At 37.3% G+C, this 21,323-nt stretch overlaps 1 protein-coding gene across 7 annotated transcripts in view; it reads right to left on the bottom strand.

Moving 5' to 3' along the window:
• UNC13C (unc-13 homolog C) overlaps positions 1–21,323 on the bottom strand; it is a 228,027-nt gene that overhangs the window by 32,511 nt on the left and 174,193 nt on the right. For all 7 annotated transcript variants that reach the window (XR_008468536.1, XM_054215056.1, XM_054215054.1 and 4 more), the window contains 5 exons: positions 7,607–7,733; positions 6,522–6,618; positions 5,914–6,057; positions 4,830–4,907; positions 311–388 (listed from right to left, as the gene is read on the bottom strand). Coding sequence is in view for 6 of the 7 variants with exons in the window: in XM_054215056.1 (XP_054071031.1) it covers positions 311–388; positions 4,830–4,907; positions 5,914–6,057; positions 6,522–6,618; positions 7,607–7,733 (524 nt within the window). In the remaining variant the exon portion in view is untranslated. The remainder of the gene's footprint in view (positions 1–310; positions 389–4,829; positions 4,908–5,913; positions 6,058–6,521; positions 6,619–7,606; positions 7,734–21,323) is intronic.

Raw genomic sequence — 21,323 nt, 5'->3', positions numbered from 1 at the left:
AAAACATATCAATACATAAAAAGCAAAGTACAGTCCAATACAAACATTAAAATAAAGCTGGCACTACAGATTACAACACAAAACACCCAGTGCTGGTTGAATTTTACAGATCATTAGCATGTTTCTGTGAAATAGTGTTAGGTATTTCTAGTATTGTCAGGACATTAAATAGCTTTTGTAGACCTTTTTTTAGAAAAAAAATATTTTTATTTTCCTTGCAAGCAGAAGTAAAGGCTGTGACTAGCTTGAAAACATGATGCTAATGATCTCTAAGGAACTTTGACTGAACCAGGAAACAAATATGACTCACCTCCTTTCCTCCCATGGACTCAAACATTTTCTCAAGCTGGACTCTTAGTTGTTGAATGTTGTTCATCAAAATACAGGGCTACAAAGAGAGCACAAAATGTGAGAATGTGCATGTTATGTTCCTTTTATGTATGAATACATGTATTCACAGCCTCTGGGCTGAAGACCAGTTCTTCAGCAGCCCTACATCCATGCGATTTTTTAGAAGTGGATCTCAGGTTCCCAACACTGCTGAGTCCCCTTCCTCCTTTAATTCACACTTCTCTCTGCCCAGTCAGCAAACCCACTCAGCCAGTGACCCTTAAGACAATGTTGCCCCACAGGAAACTCAATACCCTCTCCCAAGCAGCTCAGCAGCTTTCAGATACCAGCATTTCACATCCCGAACCTTATCTCCCAGGTAGTTGCTAGTCATACTGAAGACAACTGTATTTGCTGGATTAACGCAAGTAGTACATTATCGTCTCTTTGAGAATAGACACAATAACGATCAAAGTACTTTGGGAGTGAAAACAGACTGGGGGAAAGGGAATGCCAGATTGCTTTCTAGACCCAGACTTTGCAGAAAACGGTGACAGCGCTGTAACCCAGATAATGTCTGATGCTTAAGTATTTGAATAAATCAACAGCCAGTTTTGTTAATAACATAATGGTATTTCAGAAATGTACATTTTGCATTGCTTGAAAAGTTGGTGAATGAATTTTGTAAATATATTTAGTCTAAAAATGTTGTTTAAGCTCATTTCTTTACAGTAGAACACAGAGACAGAGTGTAAAGACAGCAATTGCTGGATAAATATAAGGTAAAAAGTAAAACATGGATAAAATTAAGCAAGTTATTAAAAAATATGGATGAAAGATCTATTACTAGAATTTTGTATACTCAGATGACATTATATGTACTGTGTCCAGTTCTGGGCTCCCCGGTTCAAGAAGGACAGGCAACTGCTGGAGACGGTGCAGCAAAGGGCTACCAAGATGATGAGGGGACTGGAACACCTCTCTTATGAAGAAAGGCTGAGGGATTTGGGTCTCTTCAGTCCGGAAGAAAGACAAATGAGGGGGGATCTTATCAACACTTATAAATACTTAAAGGGTGGGTGTCAGGAGGATGGGGCCAGGCTCTTTTCAGTGGTGCCCAGTGACAGGACAAGAGGTAATGGGCACAAACTTGAGCATAGGAAGTTCCACCTAAACATGAGGAGGAACTTCTTTCCTGTGAGGGTGGCAGAGCACTGGCATAGGCTGCCCAGAGAGGTGGTGGAGTCTCCGTCTCTGGAGACATTCAAAACCCACCTGGACGCGTTCCTGTGCAACCTGCTCTGGGTGACCCTGCTCTGGCAGGGGGTTGGACTAGATGATCTCCAGAGGTCCCTTCCAACCCCTGCCATTCTGTGATTCTGTGAATCTGTATATGCTAGTTTGGTATGGTGTGGGGGAAGCAATAAGACAATAGTTGCTAAGACTTCTGGTTGGCCAAGGTCAGTGTGTTCTAGTATGTGATTGGATTAATTCAGACCTAAGTAATGCATTTCAATAAAACACATATGCTTTTTTTTCAGACAACAAGAAGGTGATGGAATGATTACAGTGATTGATACTCATTTGTACCTTTCTAGTTAATAGCATGTTCCAATGTAGTGCTGAAACTATGGGAAATGGTGGGATTAGATTTTGGTATTCAAAAGATCAATAACATAATTTAGCTTCAATTAGTTCTACATTACTCTCAAAGGAATTTGGTGTCAGAGTCCTTCTCAATTGAAGGAAAAAAAAGAAATTTGATCTAACTTCTTAACCCTCACGTTACCGCTTCCAGTAAGGCATGCTATTTGGCCTCCTGCAAGACAGCTGGCTTTGTATAATGGTTGAAATATCACCTCCCTTCCTGTCTCTTGCCCACTTCTTCTATTTATTTATCTACCTTCTATTAATTTATGACCACTAAGACTGTATCCTCCTCTCCTATGCTATCTCCTCTCTTCTGACATATTCATTATTACCTGGTCAAGCAGAAGGTGTCCCTGCCCATGGCAGGGGGGTTGGAACAAGATGATCTTTAAGGTCCCTTCCAACTCTACCCATTCTATGGTTCTACAATTATTCTGGAAATTATCTGCAATATCGCAAACCAATGATTATGATTTCTTATGGGGGAATAAGTAGATGAATATGACATCTTGGTTCTTTTGTTCGAAACAAGGCCTTTGGCAATATACTGAAGCTATGAGATAAACACTTCATTCTGAGGCAGTTTTCAAAGTTTCCTTTGAGGCTAGCTAAGGTTGCTCTTTCAGAGCCTAAGCATACCTTGGCTCAATGGAAAAAGTTCTATTCCTGTCAGTAAATAACAGAACCAGATCTTAAAAACATTCTCATCTTACTATTTCATTATCATCTTGTCCTTCAGAATACTCTTTGCAGCAACTTACAGGAATCAGACAACCAGATGCAACAACACATAAAAGTGAGTGTCAAGTACAACACATAGAACCAGGATTGTTTGTAAACTCTGACAGGAGGTGGAAGATAAGAGGATGTTTTTACATTAGATACATGTCTTCACGAAAAGCACCTTTGGTATGCTTTTATTTGAACCGTTTAGGTGCATATTTTATAGTGTTTAATAAAAATAGTACAAGTATTGACTTGAAAAAGAATGCCAAAATCTAACTTTAATCATAACAAGTATTTGTTTTAATCTCTTCTATCAACTCTAATGTAGGAGATGGACTTTTAATATAATTGAGATCACCAGATCAAATGGTCTTTTATCAAGATAAAAGTATGTATTTCAAAAAGGTAGCTTCTGTTAAAAACAAGTTATGTCCCCCAAAGGCATTTGATATAATACTTTATATCATAATGAGATTAATTCCATTTAAAGCTTTAGTAAAGACTGGCATACCAGGATGACTTCAGAAATCAATCACTCCAACAATTAAAAAAATCACAGAATCACAGAATGGCAGGGGTTGGAAGGGACCTCTGGAGATCATCTAGTCCAAACCCCCTGCCAGAGTAGGGTCACCTGGAGCAGGTTGGACAGGAACGCGTCCAGGTGGGTTTTGAGTGTCTTCACCACCTCAGTGGGCAGCCTGTTCCAGTGCTCTGGCACCCTCAAAGTAAAGAAACTTTTCCTCATGTTCAGGTGGAACTTCCTATTGGACAGGCCAAAAAGACTACACACATAATTTGACTCAATGCTATTATTAAAACCCATTTCTTCTAGAAAGCAGTAAGTTTTATTTAATACTAGCATAAAATTGAAAGAAACAAAAAACATAGCTATATAATTTATTTATTTTTTACATTCAATTTTAAGAATAGTTATGGCTCATATTGTGTCAAATACAGAGACAGATAATTTTAGATGAGACTTGCTTTGGACTGATTAATATTAAAGTAGAAGATGTGTAATGCTTTCACTCCTCCATACCGGGGAGAGAGACTGTTGTGTTCTTTTCAGCTCTGTATTTGCCCTGGAGGGCGTAGAGGTAAGGAATGTGTAAAAGGTGAATCTCTAAAGTTAAAAATGCATGAAGATTTACAGCCTGCTAGATTATGGGGAAAAAAACCTGGCACTAAGGTGTGCTGGTCTATCATACATCAACTGGTACCCAGTGACGAGACATGTGGGAACAGCTCAAAGCTGCATCAGGGGAGGTTCAGGCTTGATGTGAGGAAGCATTTCTTTACCGAGAGTATGGTCAAGCACTGGAACAGGCTTCCTAGAGATTATCTAATCACAGATTGATACAACGGTACAACATGCTACTCAATATAGCAGACATAGTGCTAAATGTTTCCTCCCTCAGAAGTACTAGCTTTGATTGAATATCAATGGTACTGAAAAGTCAGTTTACAAGAACAATTTTCCTTTGTCATTTTAAGCTATTGATAATGTCTTGATTTGCTTGATGACATCTTTAGTGCTCGTGTCTCATTTACTTCTGAGTCCATGGCAACCTGTTCCTTCATTAGGGAGTCCCTCAGAAGCAGCGAGGCAACAAAATAGCACATGATTTTCTTCTCACTGCTGCATGGATAAAGCACAGAGTGAGTGGTAGGAGCAGAAAAGTCTGCACACACTCGCTGTGCATAAAACAATGACCTTATACACCCTCTAATGAATAAATTGATAAATGCAAAATGAAAACTCAAACAAAAAGATTTTCTTCTGTTTGGAAAAAAAAGATGAAGATATATTCACCATATTCACCATCGTATAAAACTGTTATCCAGGGAGTGTTTCTGGCCATCTTGCAAATCTTTTTCTACTTTAATACTGAAATTATTAACAAGGATTCGTAATTAATTCCACCTACTACAGCTTTTACACAGCAATGTAAGCAGCTATGAAAACATGCTGACCTTATAAAAAATATAAAGCAAACCAAAAATCCCTTCCTCCGTTCATGCTTTTTCTCATATACAAAAGTGATCACATTTTCAAAAAGTAAAATAAATCATTTAAAGGTAATTTCTGAGGATGAAACAAAAGACAACTTTTTACTCACCACATTTTCTTTATCGCAATATGAGCTGAAGTAATTTGAAATAATTACAGCATACTGAAGAAGCACTTTGTTGATAGTCTAGGAGAGAAGAAGAATCTTTCAAATGGTAAATTTCACAATGTAAAAAAATAAATAACAACAGACATAAAAAAGGAGCTTTATATAAATTTTAGGTTTTACAGGTGCTTACACATTTAGTGTATACTATTTTTTTAGACACAACATAAGCAATCCTGTGAACACATCTTCAAATCTCTGCACAACAGATGGTGGGTTGTTCTTAATGGAATGTAATCTTCAATAGCAGAGGTACTTTAATATTAGTCATACTGTTTTTGAGAAGCATTCAGAGCTCTACTCTTTGCGATGTGCTACATACTTAATGGAACGGTAGCAAGCTCAAAAAATCCTATAGGGTGACAATCCGTAGATTAAAAATATAATGGAAAAATAAGGCCAAGGGAGCACTGCTCAAAGCCTGGCAATATGAGCTTACCTTACAACAATAATGTAAATAGGAACTTTGTTTGCAAATGGAAAACTATTGCAATGGAAGAACAGGAATAAATATAGATGCAATTTTTTTTAAAGCCATCAGGACTATAATGGAAATCTAAAGCTTGTGAAGAAATGTTACAATCAACATAGAAAGGTGGCCTAACAAAGTTGAGTTTATCAATCAGCAGATGAAAAAGAACTACCACCTCAGAGCTTCAACCAGCAATACTTTATTGCCATATCTTGAATTTTTTCTTTCCTTGCACTGACTAATTAGATAATTGCATTTCACAGAATTGCTCCATTAACGGAACTGTAATCAGTGCTTAGCAATAATAGTAATTGCTTGTATAACTTACATAAATATGCAATCTCAGAGAGGACAGAACTTCTCAAACTGGTAAATGAATTTGACAAAGTAGAAGAAAAACCATCTAAGCCACAGACAGCATGTCTTTCTAAGGATCCCAGTCAGAGATAGAAGAGACTGATTCTAAACGACATTGGAATTATGTAGCTTTAAGTACATGGCAACACAATGTCACTCTCTCCGAAGCTTAGTTGAGATGCATTGATTTTAATTTACCTTTGCAAATCTTCTCATTAAATGAGATAGTGCTTCTGGATTAGGACACTCCAGTTTCCTAATAATCTCAAAGCTTTGATTGAGCTGTGTGAAGACATCAACCACAGAACAAGAGAAGAGCGCGTGATCTGATGTTTGCTGAAACTAGAGAGAGACATTCAAATGAGGTAATACTTGTTTAGAGATCAAAACTGTATTAACTGATTTTCTTACACTTCAAATTCTTCCTAGAGTCATAAAAAGTAATAAATAAAAAAGAAATCAAAAAAACCCAACAAACCTCTCACAAAAAATACTGAAAAACATGGCTTTTCACATTTCTATTACTTTCAAACAGCTTAAAAATAAAAACAAAATTCTCTTTCATGACATTTGTATCACATCAGAGTTTAGTAAAACTATAGATTGAAGTCTACGGAGGAACTCAGGCAGCTGGAATTAGAGCAGGAATTTGTACATAAGGGTTATCTTCGAAGAACTGTTACTGACTGTGGATCTTGTGAGGTCTAACAAGGATACTGTGGGACCAAATATACTTCTGGTTTCGCAATACTAAATAACTGTCTTAATACTTTCTTCATACTTATCTTTAAAAAGTAAAAGCTCACCCCGTCTTTTTTGTCTCTTTCTAGTGCTCCGTGAAGAAATTCCATTGAGACATCCTCATTTTCATCCAGCCACTGAATGACAAATGGTTCAAACCACCTGAAAATTAAAAACGATTTTGTAAAGTAAGTACATTTCATAAAGATCCTGTGAGAAGAGATAACATATGACCCAGGAGTTTGTCACCTTGTGTCTTTACATCTGTTCTAGTTGCTAAAAAGTCTATCGTCCTAGAAAAACTTCTGTCACCAAAGACACTGTGGCTACCAAAAAGTCTTTCAGGCTTCAGTTTCACAATACTCTAACTGGTCAACCCTGTGATGTAAAATTAGCAGTAGCCATCAGAGAAACGTGTCCCTGTTTTGAAGGGGATCATATTCTGCACATTTTTTTTTATTTTAGAATGTGTCTTTTATCAATATTGTTCTTTATTCACATTTATTTTTTATTTGTATTTTAAATAACTTGAAGAAAACTTTGCTTTAATAAAACATCAGCTGTTTTATTTTTGTTTAGTTTGTTTAAAAAAAATTCAAAGCAATAACAGGCCCCAAACCACCTCGGCAAATCTGTAGACTTGCAGAAGAATAAGGAATGAGTTTAAGGATAGCTCATATAAAAGGACAGGATTGAATGTATCAATAGCAGGAAGACAGGCGGAAAGGAAAACAGCAGCCGAATATTAACCCAATGCAGCAAGAATAATTTCAGTAGTATATCCCATTAGCATTGTCTCTTTATCCAAACTTGGGTATCAAACAAATGCAGGGGCCTATAATGAATACTGCTGCTGTTCCCACATTTCATACCTTCCTCAGACATTTTCTGACCAAAATATTTTGCAATCTATGAAAAGCTGCAGTTACAACAGTTGGATAGAGAGTCCTATGAAAAAGCTAATAGCACATGCAATACCTGGACTATTTAATTTGATGGAAGAATTAAAGAGGAGGAAGTGCGAAAAGTAAAGAGTTGTCAGTGCTACTGTGCACCTTGAGATCTTGCACAAACTTAAGCATAAATATTTGACCAAAATAAACCTTGCACCAAGCCCAAACTCTGGGGGACTTCTCTACACGCTACTTACAGAGAGTACTCAGCCACTGCATCCTTGAAAGCAGAGAGTTCTCGCACATATTCATTATAAAACCATTTCACTTTGAAGTGCAAATTCATATAATCTGTGCTTTTGCATAACCGTTGCTTTTCATGTTCTGTAACAGAATGAGTTGAAATAAAAGCATTTAATAGCATTCTAACAGTAAATAACATTGTTGTGCCTCAATGCACTAGTGACATAATAATACAGCATTGCATTTTAAAGCACAATTAGTTTGATTTTTTTAGAGGTAGTAGTACTCGCAGTCTCAACCTTCAGGTTGTGAGCACCCTTAGGAAAAACAAAACAAAACAAAGACCAGACTGTAAGTTAGGCTTTTCAACTCCCTTTACTGCAGTGAGGAAAACCCACAAACTTGCTGACTTCCTGTTCTTTCGATGCTTCTTGGGTTGTCACAAAATGGTTAAGAAGCTGTGACCGGTGCCAAGCTAGAAAAGACAGCTGTAGCTGTGTAGTAGCCAAATGAAGTAACAACTATAAATGCCAGTTACACGAATCTGTGAAACCTGCATGAGTAAATGGGCTGCATTTACCACATATAGGTAAGAAAAAGAAAGAGGAGACAACTCCACAGCTCTGTAGCCATCTGATTTATACATGGCACAAGTAGATAAACTGGTTTGATAACGTGTTTTTGAACTTTTTCAAATGGGTTTCTCCACGTTCTCAGTGTCTCCAGTTTTCAGCATAACGGATATGCAGATGATCACGGACGGCAGGAGTCATGGAGCCACCTGTAACCACTTTCTGCATTTTTAAAGTCTGATTTAATTGGTTTGGAACAAATGTCCATCTTTCTGCCAGGATTATGATCCTTATTTTAGCTTATCCACAGTGCATTTTATCCTGCAGTCTTTCCCATCCAGCTGCTTCGGGCCCTGGACTGCTCCATTCTTTCACTCCATTACCTAACGGGCACTTTGTCCTTGCTCAAATCTGTCATTTCCTGCTCCCACAGCATGAAATAATGGATCCACAAATCTTGGGCAGAGTAATCCTTCCTTCACTTACTGCTTACAGCTTCCTAAAGTTTCCATAGATCTCATCTGTTTGAGGTGTCACGTCACTTGCACATTCTTCCTTCAGCAAAAGACTAAATCTCTTAATCTCACAGCTCCCTTAAAAAGTGACCTAATACAGATGCTCGTCAGGAATGAGGTTCTTGTGTAAATAGTACATATTAAGAACGCACCTCTTTCAAACACCCTTTTAGCTCCTTACTTTGTTTGCATCATAACATAGTATTACGCACATTTTTCATATACATTTGAATATGAACCTGATTTTACAGAACAGTGTGAGCATCCCATCCTCTGTCATACACACACCTGAATACACCACTCAGTTCTCTGTCAGTGCAAATGCACTGCGAAATACACATTCTGTGTTTTTCAGATCTGACCAGGTACGTTAACAGGAAAATTTTAGTTTTATTATGCTAAATCAGCACTCTAGTAATATCACCATGCCATACAACAAATAACTGTTTCAGAAGCATATTATTACGCAGTGAATTACTAAGTTTTGTGGGAATCAGCTTATGAAGTGCCCCTGTGGACTCTTACTGCCTTTTAAGCATTGTGTTAGCATTTTCACCTTCAGTGCCTTTTCATCGCACTCCAGAAAAATCAGTAAATCAGTTTCTGTCTAAACATTGCATTTGTTCATGCTCAATCACTACTTGAGAGTAGTACAAATTTTCCCTAGCATAATATCATTGGTTACTGGTCTTAAGCAGAACCACAGAAAGATGTATGTGTGCTCCTATGGTTCTTACTTTCTAGAGACATGAGGAATCTTATTTTTTTTATTCTGGTAGGAGTTTTTCCACAATCTGTTATTGTAGACAGCTAGATGACCAAGCAATAAAAGGTAGTTCTTATAAGTGGTACCAGTCTTTGACTGAGAACAACTATCTTATTGCTATCAAATTCACTGCACACCTACTGCTTAAGTCATTATTAAGAAAAATATGTCTTATTTTGCATCCCAATAGAGCGGAATTTCTGAAATGCATAGAATTTTTTCATTCAAGTGTTGCATGAATGGGTTAATTAGATTATACAATGCAACTTAAGAATGTTTGCTATAGTATCACAAACCAAGCAAATGCTTAGTTCAATTTTAGAAATGAGCTGCTGACAGCAATGGCCAAACTTGTCCGGGACGGTACAACTTATACACTACCTTTGTTTATATTTTCTCTCTTAAGTTAAGATCTAAATTATAACACATTAGAAATGAGCATAAAAGTCATTCATGAGTAATTGAGATTTTTTCTCCAGGCTATTATACCTTGGAAAGAATATGTCAAAAAAGTCTCCTAGGATATTACTTGTAGTTACATATAAGTGAAAAATGCATCCTCGATAACTAATATTAACTTGTGAGAACATGGGAAAATACTTCACATGATCTACAAAGTAATTTTGTATCCATGCGTATAACCTCTTCAGTTTGTATAAACCAAAGAACCGAGAAAACAGGTGCCCATATGAGTCAGCTCATGACAATTTTAACTGGATGCGATTAGATGGGTTTATCCACAGTGAGCATGGATTTGGCTAGAAAGCATAGGAACATCACTGTAGGCATTCTAAATTTAATTAGGACCGAAACTGACACAAGTTAATGCAAACGTGAGAGAACACAGGATATATGTACGCAGTTTGGAGATCTGTTTCTTTTTTCCCTGAAGGAAAGGTGGCACCATGTTTTCCTATACAGATACAGCCATTTTGGACTTTCTGGAAGACGGATGTAGTAGCTGCACAATGCAACTCTTTCTATAAAAGTCCACTCTTGCTTTGCAAAATTATTATAATACTGAGCCAGCCTTGAACTAAACCGACCGACTGTATGCTGTGCAAATGTGTTCAGCAGAGATTATGAAATAATCTCTAGAAATACTAGACCTTTCTCATAATTGATTCTACCTAAACGGAATCTCCAGCATAGTAAACCTAATATTATTAATCTTTTCTTTGTGCTGCTACTTTTATGAAACGTTCCTTGTAGTGTAGCATATTTTTATAAGCATCTATTAATCTACTGATTTTCATAGCAAGGGTATTTGCAGTTTCCATTAGTGATAACGGCACATTACTCTGTATTACCATATCATGATGCAATGAAAAAAATACTGATAAGATATCTGTAAACTGTAATCTGCGTGTACGGGACACTTTAGCTGCTTTTATCTATCACAGTTCCAGTAAGAGCATCTTTTTTTGCAGTATTGATTACACTGTGGGGTTTTCTAATATCTCCTTGGGGTAATGCTCTAATGCACATACGCTTTCCACAGGTTCGCACTAATAGACATTGTAACTGCAACTACAACCAAAACTGCATAAAGAGTTGTTCCATCTCAGTTGTACAAATTACAATTACAGTAACACCTTTAAGAAGACTTCCAGTAAGCAACAGGACTGAGAAAGAAAAAAAAAAAAATCTGTTCAGGTGCTGTTTGTGTAACCAAGAAGGAAGAGAGAGTTTTTTAAAAGACTATTATGTGGAACGCATTAACATCTGCAAATGTCTTTGGTGTGTTATGAAATCAGCCACTGACCTGGCGACACTGTATCTAGCCAATAATCTAACTGCAGGCAATTGTTTTTTACAAAAAAATATATAAAGAGACATTGTCGGAAGGACTATAATCCAAGGTACTTTCCTCACAGGCCTGTGACCAAACAGCAATACTTTGAAATCATGTCTGATTTCTTGCTCATTTTCCCAGCAATTGCTAAAGAAAGCTGAGAAGATTTTCTTAAGGCTGCAAACAAAAAGAAACTGCAATACAACTATTATGTTTTTGTCTGATGTTCACAGTGTCATAGTATTTTGTCATTAAAGACATAATGATGACTTACCAAGCAGAAACATCTACTTGACACTAAACACATAATGCCATTTAACAAACTGGAATAGAATCCTTTTTCCTTTTTGACCTTAAGGTAGTAACATCACTCTGAGTATCCATGTAATTTTTGAGCAAATGGCCTAAATGGTTAGTTGCTAAAAAAAGAAAAAAGGGTAATCTAAAAACCTTCATAAAAGGTGAAAATTTGAAATATTCAGGTAATCAATTTGATATTTTGTTCAACTCTGATTTTCCCTTACTCAGGTACAAAAGCTGAGACCAAATTTTTTTCTTCTACTATCCACTGCTTTTTGTAGCAACATACAGTTAAACTGCTTGAAGAATTCTAATGAGGTGGTTTGAATATTTCCAAACCTTATGAACAAGAACTGCAGGAAGGAATTTGACTGGAAAAAATGAACAAATTGATTAGATAAACATAAATATATATATATCTAACAAAAAAATCTTGTCCAGTTTTCAGGTTTTAAAGATAATGTTTCAGAGATGAATAACTGCAAAGAAAATTTATGTGTAGCAAATTAATTATATTACCATCAGTTCGTTTGACTGTTACATACATGCCATTGCACTACAGTTTATTAAACAGAAATGACTGGGACTAAGCATAAGGGAATTCTGTTTGGATTACCTGCAAAATTTCCCATCAAAACTCAGATGCTGTTTTCATCCATTGTGACATAATTCCATATTATTTGCAATAATTACTTACCGATCATTCTAGAGACTACCAGCTGCCTATTTTACCTATTTCTTTCAGAACGGCTGTTTCAGAAACTTTCAGTTGTATAATTGGGAAGTATACGCATGGCACAAAGGGAGTATGAGTAGTGGAAGAAGAGCGCTTAAGGAAGTCCTGTGAGGAATGATATTGACTGGGTGTGAACTGGTATTCCTCCCTCTGAATCACTGCGGAAACATTACACCAGCGTGATGTACCTGTGTTTTGGGTACTTGATCCAAATGCAATTTTCTTACAGTAGAAGAGCTGGTTGCTACGCCGTTGCCTCTTCTAATGTGGGTATTGTGCTAATAGTGCTCTAGACTTTATCCCTGCACCGCTGAAATGAACCAGAAGACTCTGATTGAATGGAACTTACTGGATCAGGCCACAAACGAAGAAAAATGTAAACTCAAACAAAGTCCATAACCGATTTAGAAGGAAACGTTACATTCTACTAGACATCTCATCCCAGGGTTTTTGTACTTTGCTAAAGGCAATGGAAGTCACTGGTTATTAAATGAAATACAGAGCAGGACACAACTAATTGATAATTATGTATAATTTACATTGATTTTTATAATGTGAAATACTACTGGCCTTTCTGAAAGGGCTCTTTGTGTCAAGATAAATATAACTAACTGAAAACTTAAAACCTTCTGTCATTACCTCCTTTTTTTGGATTGCGTTTACAACTGATTTATGACTAAAACCAACTCTAATCCTCCTTTTAAAAATATATTGTGTCTTTCATAAGAGAATTCTATGTATTCAATCTTTTCTCCGCATTACTTGGAAATTTTCATCAAAGTATCTTTGAACAAATCACAAACACAATGGATTACACCTTGAACATCTCCATGAGGTGATTAAGCTGTACTATTACGTTTTACACATGGGAAACTGAGGTATAGGAAGACCGAGTGAATTTACTAAGGGAACATGAATAAACTATGAAAGGCAGCTCAGGTCTTGTTCGAAGATTTCTTAACCACAGAGTCATATTTCCTCACTGAACAGAGACCAGGGAAGGAAGGCAGACTGTCTCATTCTTAATTGTGAGAAAAAAACGAATTTACTGATCTTTTCTGTCTTCTCGCCTGCAGTGGAAGTGGGCTAATCAATCCTCGACTTAATGCAGTGCACTTTAGAAGCTGATACGACATTGCCCTTTATGTTCGAGGAGGAGCTCTCCAAGTGAGAGGCCATTTGCTCGGAGTGCTCTGCTTCGCTTCACGTTTCACAGCGGGTACAACTGAGTTCAGGGCCAGCTGCTCAGCATCTGAAAAGGCAAAGCTGTACATTGCTTTCTGGGAGAGGTGAACTGCTTGTGGGAACTTCAAGGGCATCAAATACCAATGTTACATACTGTCTAAGAGATGCAACATGCAAGATCATGAGGGATGTGTGAATCTGCTGCAAGAACCCTCTTTTCCACCCCAAAAGATTGCATTTGACATTTTTTACCTATTGTCTTATATTGCCTAAACATTTCAAATTACTTTAGGCAAATTAACTTTGATATCTTCAAATTAACATTACTTAGTCGCTTTTTTTCCTCCATACTGAAAATGTAGCTTATTAGTGTCATCAATTAATTACTACTTCACAGCCAAATACTTCCAGAAAAGTTCCAGAAAAGTGGACGGCTATATTACCAACAGGGCAACTCAAGATGCAAGATATGCAGCCTCACTAAATATAAACTTTGTCTGTCCTGCTTGCAACTAAGACAAAGAAAAATGCCAGTACAGCAAATAATTTAGTAAGATCAACCTCAGCATAGCTTTTACCCTCAGTCTCACATCAGAGTGAAATTTATGTACCATGAAAGCTAAACAGATCAATAATATTCAAACACTGGGAGACAAAATTCTGTCTTTGGATACACACAGCTGCTATTCATTGCAGAAGGAAATAAGCACTGGCTTCCAAGGACTGAAATAATCTGGATTGTGCTTTTTTACTTAGTAGAATTCTTGCTTTGTATGTGGATTGATCATGGAAAGCCTAAGGAAATGCAAGCTATGAATGAAGCTGAAGAAATGGTCCATCCTATCTGATATGAGATCTACGATCATGATTAAAGCCCTGGTTCTGAAGAGTATGGTGGAAGTTTCAAATACTTTGTACTGAAGTTTCAACATTTATTCGAAGTAAACACATAATCAGAAAGTAATAAAAAAGGAAAAGAAGTGCTGGTATATGAATCCAGTTTAGATTGATTTTGGCTTTCATAAATCTCTAATATGTACAAAAATTGCAAAATAAAGAATATACACACGTCTTGGAAACCACTGCTTCTCTGAAAATATTATCAGATAATTAAATGCTATATTGTAATGCTTGAATTTGGGAGGAAAAAAGAGAATAAGGGTAATAAAGGCAGCCTTAATTGTATTGGTTCTTAACTGCTGAATACTCAGCTTTGCATCTTCAGTGTAGTTTTTATGACAAATTACCTTCATTTACTTATTGTTTCATTTTTAAAAAATGTATCTTTCCATGAAGGAAACGTTTAGACTTGATTCTCTGCTCTTTGGCTTGTCACAAGAGTGCAAAGTGAGCATAAACCATTACCTAACAGGCATGGTAGCATTTTATAAACAATTAGTAGAATAAAGTACAAAACAGGACTAATCAGGCAGCAAGACAAATGTGAGACTACGCTTTAATAATTACCTGTGTTGTATCTGGATCTGCCTGTAAAGCAGATGCAAAGGCAAAAAACACAGAGGTGTTCTCTAATTGTCACCCAGCAAATTGCACTTAAGGCTTATTAAAAGATAATGTAGAAACAAGCAGTTTTAATGGATTTATCCTGTTCTCCTGGGGATGCTGGAACCACTATCAAATGTTTAGTTCAGAGCTAATGCACTTGCCCGTAAGGCAAGAAATGTACTTGTGTATCTATAGGAGACGAAAGACACTAGTGAATAGTGGAAAAGTCCTGAAAGTAAAAGACTGAGTCTTCAACTTAAAACAGAGGCTGGGGGAAGAACAGTTGTTTGCTGTACAAGGAAAGCTTTTACAAAGTGTCTTAGTGTGAAGTTTAAGAATAGGCAGGATTAAAAATAGCATGCAGGTTGCTTGTTATTTTAGATTTTCTTTTACTCAAATGTTTTATTCTCGTTGATAAAGAAAACGATTTTAAGAAAGCTGTCATTGGTTAATGTTTCTAAAAGGAAAGAAATACAAAATAGAAGTGGATTCACAGGGCGATTAGCTCACAGGGTTCACGAGGAGATGCAGCAGCCAGGTTCCACTCCTACTGCGTGAGCATTGCACAGCTCCATACTAAATAAAATGGGGAGATAAACTCTATACTCATGGGGAATAAAACCCCCAAGAAACAGGACAGGGAAATTCAAGCCCTCGCTGCTGGACTACATGACTGTGTTAGGGGAATGTCCTGTAGGAGGAAAAGGATGAACCTTTTCTCCAAACAGCAGATGCAGAACTGCTGTGAACAATGCAGGTCCTTTAAGTGACTTTCTCTAGGGACAAAGTCACGATTTCGCTTCCTTTTTTAAATTTTCTTCCCCCCCGCCCCCGCCATAAAGTTATTTCAGACAAAGGGCATAACTCTAGTTTTTGTAAAAATGTGCGTCGCAATGAAGCTGTATCATCTTACCGGTGAAGAACAGTAATCAAGGACAAGAAGAATGAAGAGGCAAATTATTCTTCTGGGTTGAGATACCTAATAAACTACAGAGGAAATCCTGACTGCCTCTTGGTATGCGACAGAGCTCTCATCTGGCTCCTATAGCTGATATACAGCCCTTCAGCTGAACAGAACACTTCTCCTGTACTTGCATACTCAACTCATTGGTTTGTGGAAAGGACAGGGCCATGTGAGCTATAAATAACCCCTAATTACTTATCAGTGTAGGGTTCATTTAAAGCACCATTTACGGTCTAATGACCTATCTAGCATGGTAGTACTAGTGTATGCTGACTAGCACAATTGTCTTGCTCACGATTAGGCAATGCTGGAGAAGTTTATACACAAATGTTTTACAATCAGTGACTGCCTGGGCAAGAGCTAATAACAGTGTTTCAGAACAAGATTAATACTGGTTAAAAGAAGATTAAATAAGGCCAGAGCTTTCATTATTAAATATATGGGGCAATATACGCTGCTATTATTGAGTGACAACTTTAAGACTAAATAATGAAGTCAAGCATTCACTGAGGCACTACATTTTTTCTAGTAACATCTGGCACCATGAATACACCTACAATCAGAAATAAAGAAGCTTTAACTTATTAAGACAACTGTAGACTGGTACTGCAGTATAAGCACTCAGTAGTAATGACGGTTCTGATTATGGTTCAGCATGTAATATCAAAGAAAATGGGCTAGGGAATGACCAAATGACATAGTGGACATGCCCCCAGGTGCAAGGTCGTGCCATACTAGAGGATCTCTGAGGCAGATCCAAGTAAGATGACACACTGATACAGCACAATACAATGCTATGAAGAAATACTAACTTAGCTCCTGGGAACAGTTCTGTCCACTTTATCTGTCTTAATTAGCAGGCCTAATTAACTTCAACAAAATAATGCCATTTGGTATGGCTACAGCGCTTTTTAGGCAAGCCTGGGGATGTCTGTGTTGCAGGTGATAGGTACCCAATGGGGTTCTCAGACTCGCAGAGCTCAGCCCTCCAGTACATACAGGATGTAGCTGTGGTTACTAACATCACCACCTGCTATGCTGACCAAAGAGCGTTTCTAACTCCCCTCTTCCTCCAGTCATGTCACATTCAATCTTATTGATTAACTGCCAAAAGAAAGTTTATAATTAACCCCAACTGTAATCTCCTTGTCTTTGCCTTTACAGTCTCTCTGAATCCCCCATGAGACTACACGATTCTTTTTTTCTTCAGGTCTCCAAGAAAATGAGGGTGGAATACATTTGTTGAAATGTGTGAATGCAGAATGAGATTCACTAAAATGAAAAGGTTTCATATTTTGATACCCTGATGACACCCTGCATTCTGGTGGATGCTGCCCTGTTCTCGCTTCCATAACCTCAGCCCCCCCAAATCTGTAGTATGCCTCTAAGCTAAGGCTATATTCTATTTTAAGGGGAACTTTGTAAATTGTAAAGTTGGAGTGAAAATAGACTTGAAATCTGCCACCAAATGGCGTGACCTTTCTCTGGGCAGCATTAGCCTTTTTGGTTTTTTTCTATGCTGTCTCTGTGTTCAGCATCAACTCATGGACCTGCCTCTCCTCTTTCAATTACTATATCAGTTTCTGTCATGAAAGAGGAATCTGTTGGAGAAACAGGAAGATGAGATCTTCTTACCTATTGAGGACAACAGCAAACCTAAAAAGCAAACCTATGTTAAATGCATAAAATATAATCACTTTCTTGTTTTTCTCCTATTTTTATAAGGCCTGACACTCCAGCATTTTAGCTCTGCAGGATTGAGACTCTCTGTTGCTGTATTTACACAGCAGCTAATTCATTTCTGGCCTGATCCTGGTCTTGACTTCTGGCCACTACCATAATTAGATTAGCATAATAACAGCAATTAGAATGTTCTTTTTCTAACAGACTGGATAGCTTTGGACGTTTGATCTGACCTATTCAGAAAGTTAGAGATATGAAAGATCTGAAAAAGACATTTCTGAGGACATAGAACAAAAAAAGATACTTTTGTAATTGCATGTCTAATTTCAGCTCATTACTCTCTCATTATCTTTTAACCTTCACATCTTCACACTTGGAAAGGAAAAGATTTCTTACCATATGAAGTCAGTAACAAATCACTTGCACTGCTGGTGAAATTCTCTCTCTGTTCTCATTTGTTTGTACCATAAATACAGAATAATTTGAGGACCAGACACTACACAAATATTAGCACCCTACAAGCACAGATATGGTTGTACAAAATAAATGCAAATCACTGTTGTTTCATGAATAAGCTGCAAAGAAGAAAAAAAAGGCCCAAATCTAATGAGCTAATGAAGTCAGTTCTCAATGAGAAACACGATACCGTCTCCATGCAAAATCTATACATGAAAATAATCCCAGACTCCCTAGATCAGGAAAAAATAGAACTGTTTTGGACTTAATTTATTAAAGTTTGCATAAAACTTTTCATACTATGCAAAGGCTAAACATTGTTACGAATTTAAAGTGGAAGAAAATCTAGAACGAAGTTATGAACTCAGTACCAGATTTTAGCAGAGTGTTGTTTGCAAGGCATGTCACAGCTTGGCAGAGCGTAGCCCTGATCTTGGCAGCCATGGAGACCTGAACTGTGCTTAGGGATGCCCTTTCCTCCCTCACCCAAAAAACAAGCTGTTTCCCCTGACAGCAGCAGTCTACCCTGTCACGTGCGAATATGCTGCCTTGGCATTCGGTGAGACATGCAGCCGCTGTACCCTTCTCTAGCACGAGGCCACTGCTACGGAAGCTGCTGTTCCCTCTGTCTTCTCCATGTCACAACAGCAGCCTCCTAGCTAGACTGTCGTGGGCAAGAATCAAAGGAGAAGAGAAGGCAGAGGGGTGAGATGGCTGCGGGCACCTGGCTCACAGGGCCCATCGGCCCCTGTCGCGAAGAGGGGAGGCAGCACTGCTGCTGAGCAGCGATTCTCCAGCAGCAGCTGCAGCACCACGCATCCCCCGAGCGGCCATTCTGAACTGCTCTCAGGACAAAGCAGTGTACACTGGATGTTTCAGTATTTATCCTCTCTTAGGGAATGGAGTTATGGCATTCATTTCCTGAATTTATGCTGAAGGGAGTGGCTGGATATATTTGGGAATATATAAAGTTGGAAAAACCAGAAACAGGATCTTGGATGAGTTAATTTAACCTTTTTTATCACATCAGCAATCCTTTTGCAAATGATGATGGACTATTTCATTGCCTCTTGATTGGATGCAGAAAGGAATCAACTTTATAATGCAAAAGATGCTGCTTCAGGAGATTAATACTAAATTGAATCAGGCAAAGATTACAATCGCAGCCCTGGACACCATATATGAACAGATGGTAGCCTATGTTAATAACTTGGAAGGCGAGACTGACATAGCAGAACGCAATGCATTCTAATGAACTCCGTTAAAACCATGAGGATCGAGTGTGACTGTATTTAAGGTCTTGCTTCTAATTTTGCACATTTTGAAGGAAAAAAAATTATTGTTATTAAAAACTGGAGAATCAAACTCAGTTTGTAGAATATCCATGGAAATAATTAATGATTTAAAAACAGCAAAGTTGGACAGAGAAATAGCATGCTGATCTGTATTTTGTGACTAGATTTATTGAGGTTTCTGTTTAGGAATAAAACCATAGAAGGTGAAATTATGCATATTTATAATAATTTAGAATTAATTTGCATTTCCTTTAATTATTATTTATACACAGGAGCTGTTTCACTACTGATTCTGGGAGTGACTTAGAAATTCTAATGACAAAAACGGCATTTACTCTCCTCAGACAGACAGTATCCACAGCAACACAGAGATGGCACCATATGTAGGGACTGGTTTGGAATAGATGTAGAAAGTCAAGTGCCTCCTAATGAGTCCTCCATATCTCTCTCTGCAGAATTAAGATATTAACTTTAATATTTGTTTTAAAGTCCTGATCCAGCCCAACCATCCACACTTCATATACTGTATAAGTAACTCTTTCTCAAGAGCTTCCTGTTCTATTCCTTACAAGCAAGAAACAAACAATGACTTGATCTGAAGCTGCCTTTTGAGTAATCAGTATGCCCTACTTAACAAATAGAGTGAATTATCCTTCATGAATTATCTCGTTGCAGTACAGAATGTTTATAGTTCAATGGCTAAAACACTACAAGCACTGGGGACGGTTGTGTACAGAGCATAACTATACATTCAAAGTTATGAACACATGACGATATAATGGCTATTAGAAATTCTTATTAATCTGTGCTAGCTATCTGTAAGTGCAATCAGAACACTGAGTTGCTGAACCGCCACCTTCTGACACCTGTTCCTGATTTACAGCCTCTCCAGATACAAAGTTGTTCTCACTGATGTAACCAGGAATATGTTCTAACACAAAATAGTGGCTTTCATTTGGTTTTCATGCTTCTCAGCTCTTGGTAGCTTTTGGCTTCATTGATCACTCTCAAAGGATGATCTCCTGCCTGACATCAGCTTTCCCAAACTTTTACTTCTGATTCACTCTGACATGACTACAGAACATCACCTTCAAATATTAATTTGAACATCTCTTCTACCCACATCTTAGATTTGATTTCTCATGTCCCTGCCCATGGCAGGGGGATTGGAACTAGGTGATCTTTACGGTCCCTTCCAACCCAAACCACTCTATGTTTCCATGTCTTCTGTTGTCATTCTACACATTATAATCACTGCCCCTGTAATTCATTCCTTCCTTTCTTCCTATCTTTTTCTTATCCTGTGCTTAGTGTGCAAATTACACATTCAAATAATATAACTAACAAAACAAAGTAACACAACAGCAAATGGATAAAGATAATTCTTTCATTAATAGCCATTCTAGGTACTCATCTTTTCTCTCTTTTTCTTTATCATCATAAAAATCTACAGTATCAGCAAAGTACCACCACACTGATATTATCACATTAGACATTCTGGAGCAAATAATACAGAAATTAATCTTCAACTATTCTTTTTTTTTTTTTAATCCTTTATGGCTGTTGAGTTGCATTGTTGTTTAAATCCAACCTCATACTTTCACCACTGGCAGACTTGCTCTGTAGTTAGTATCAGGTTTTACTGAAGATAATGTGAGTTTTGCTTACCTAAAAATCACAATTAGCTGTTTCTGCTACAGTGGAAGTAAAAAAAAAATTGGCTATCGCTATAAATCCTTTCTTTCTCTGAATAACAATTTTTACTGTATGGAGAGAAATTCTGTAAAGCCTGTATACATAAAAGACCAACAGAATGCATTTTATTACATATTTTACAATGCAAAAAACTAGTTTACTGACCAAATTCAGATTTGATCCATTTAGTTTCCAATTCATCTTAGCTACACTCTAATGGAAACTCTATACGCAGATGGAAACTAAGATCTTCTTTCATTTCC

This window comes from Rissa tridactyla, chromosome 9, assembly GCF_028500815.1.
Source record: "Rissa tridactyla isolate bRisTri1 chromosome 9, bRisTri1.patW.cur.20221130, whole genome shotgun sequence".
Taxonomy (NCBI): Eukaryota; Metazoa; Chordata; class Aves; order Charadriiformes; family Laridae; genus Rissa; species Rissa tridactyla.
Note: the sequence above shows the minus strand (reverse complement) of the source record. Positions and strands in the feature narration are given on the sequence as shown.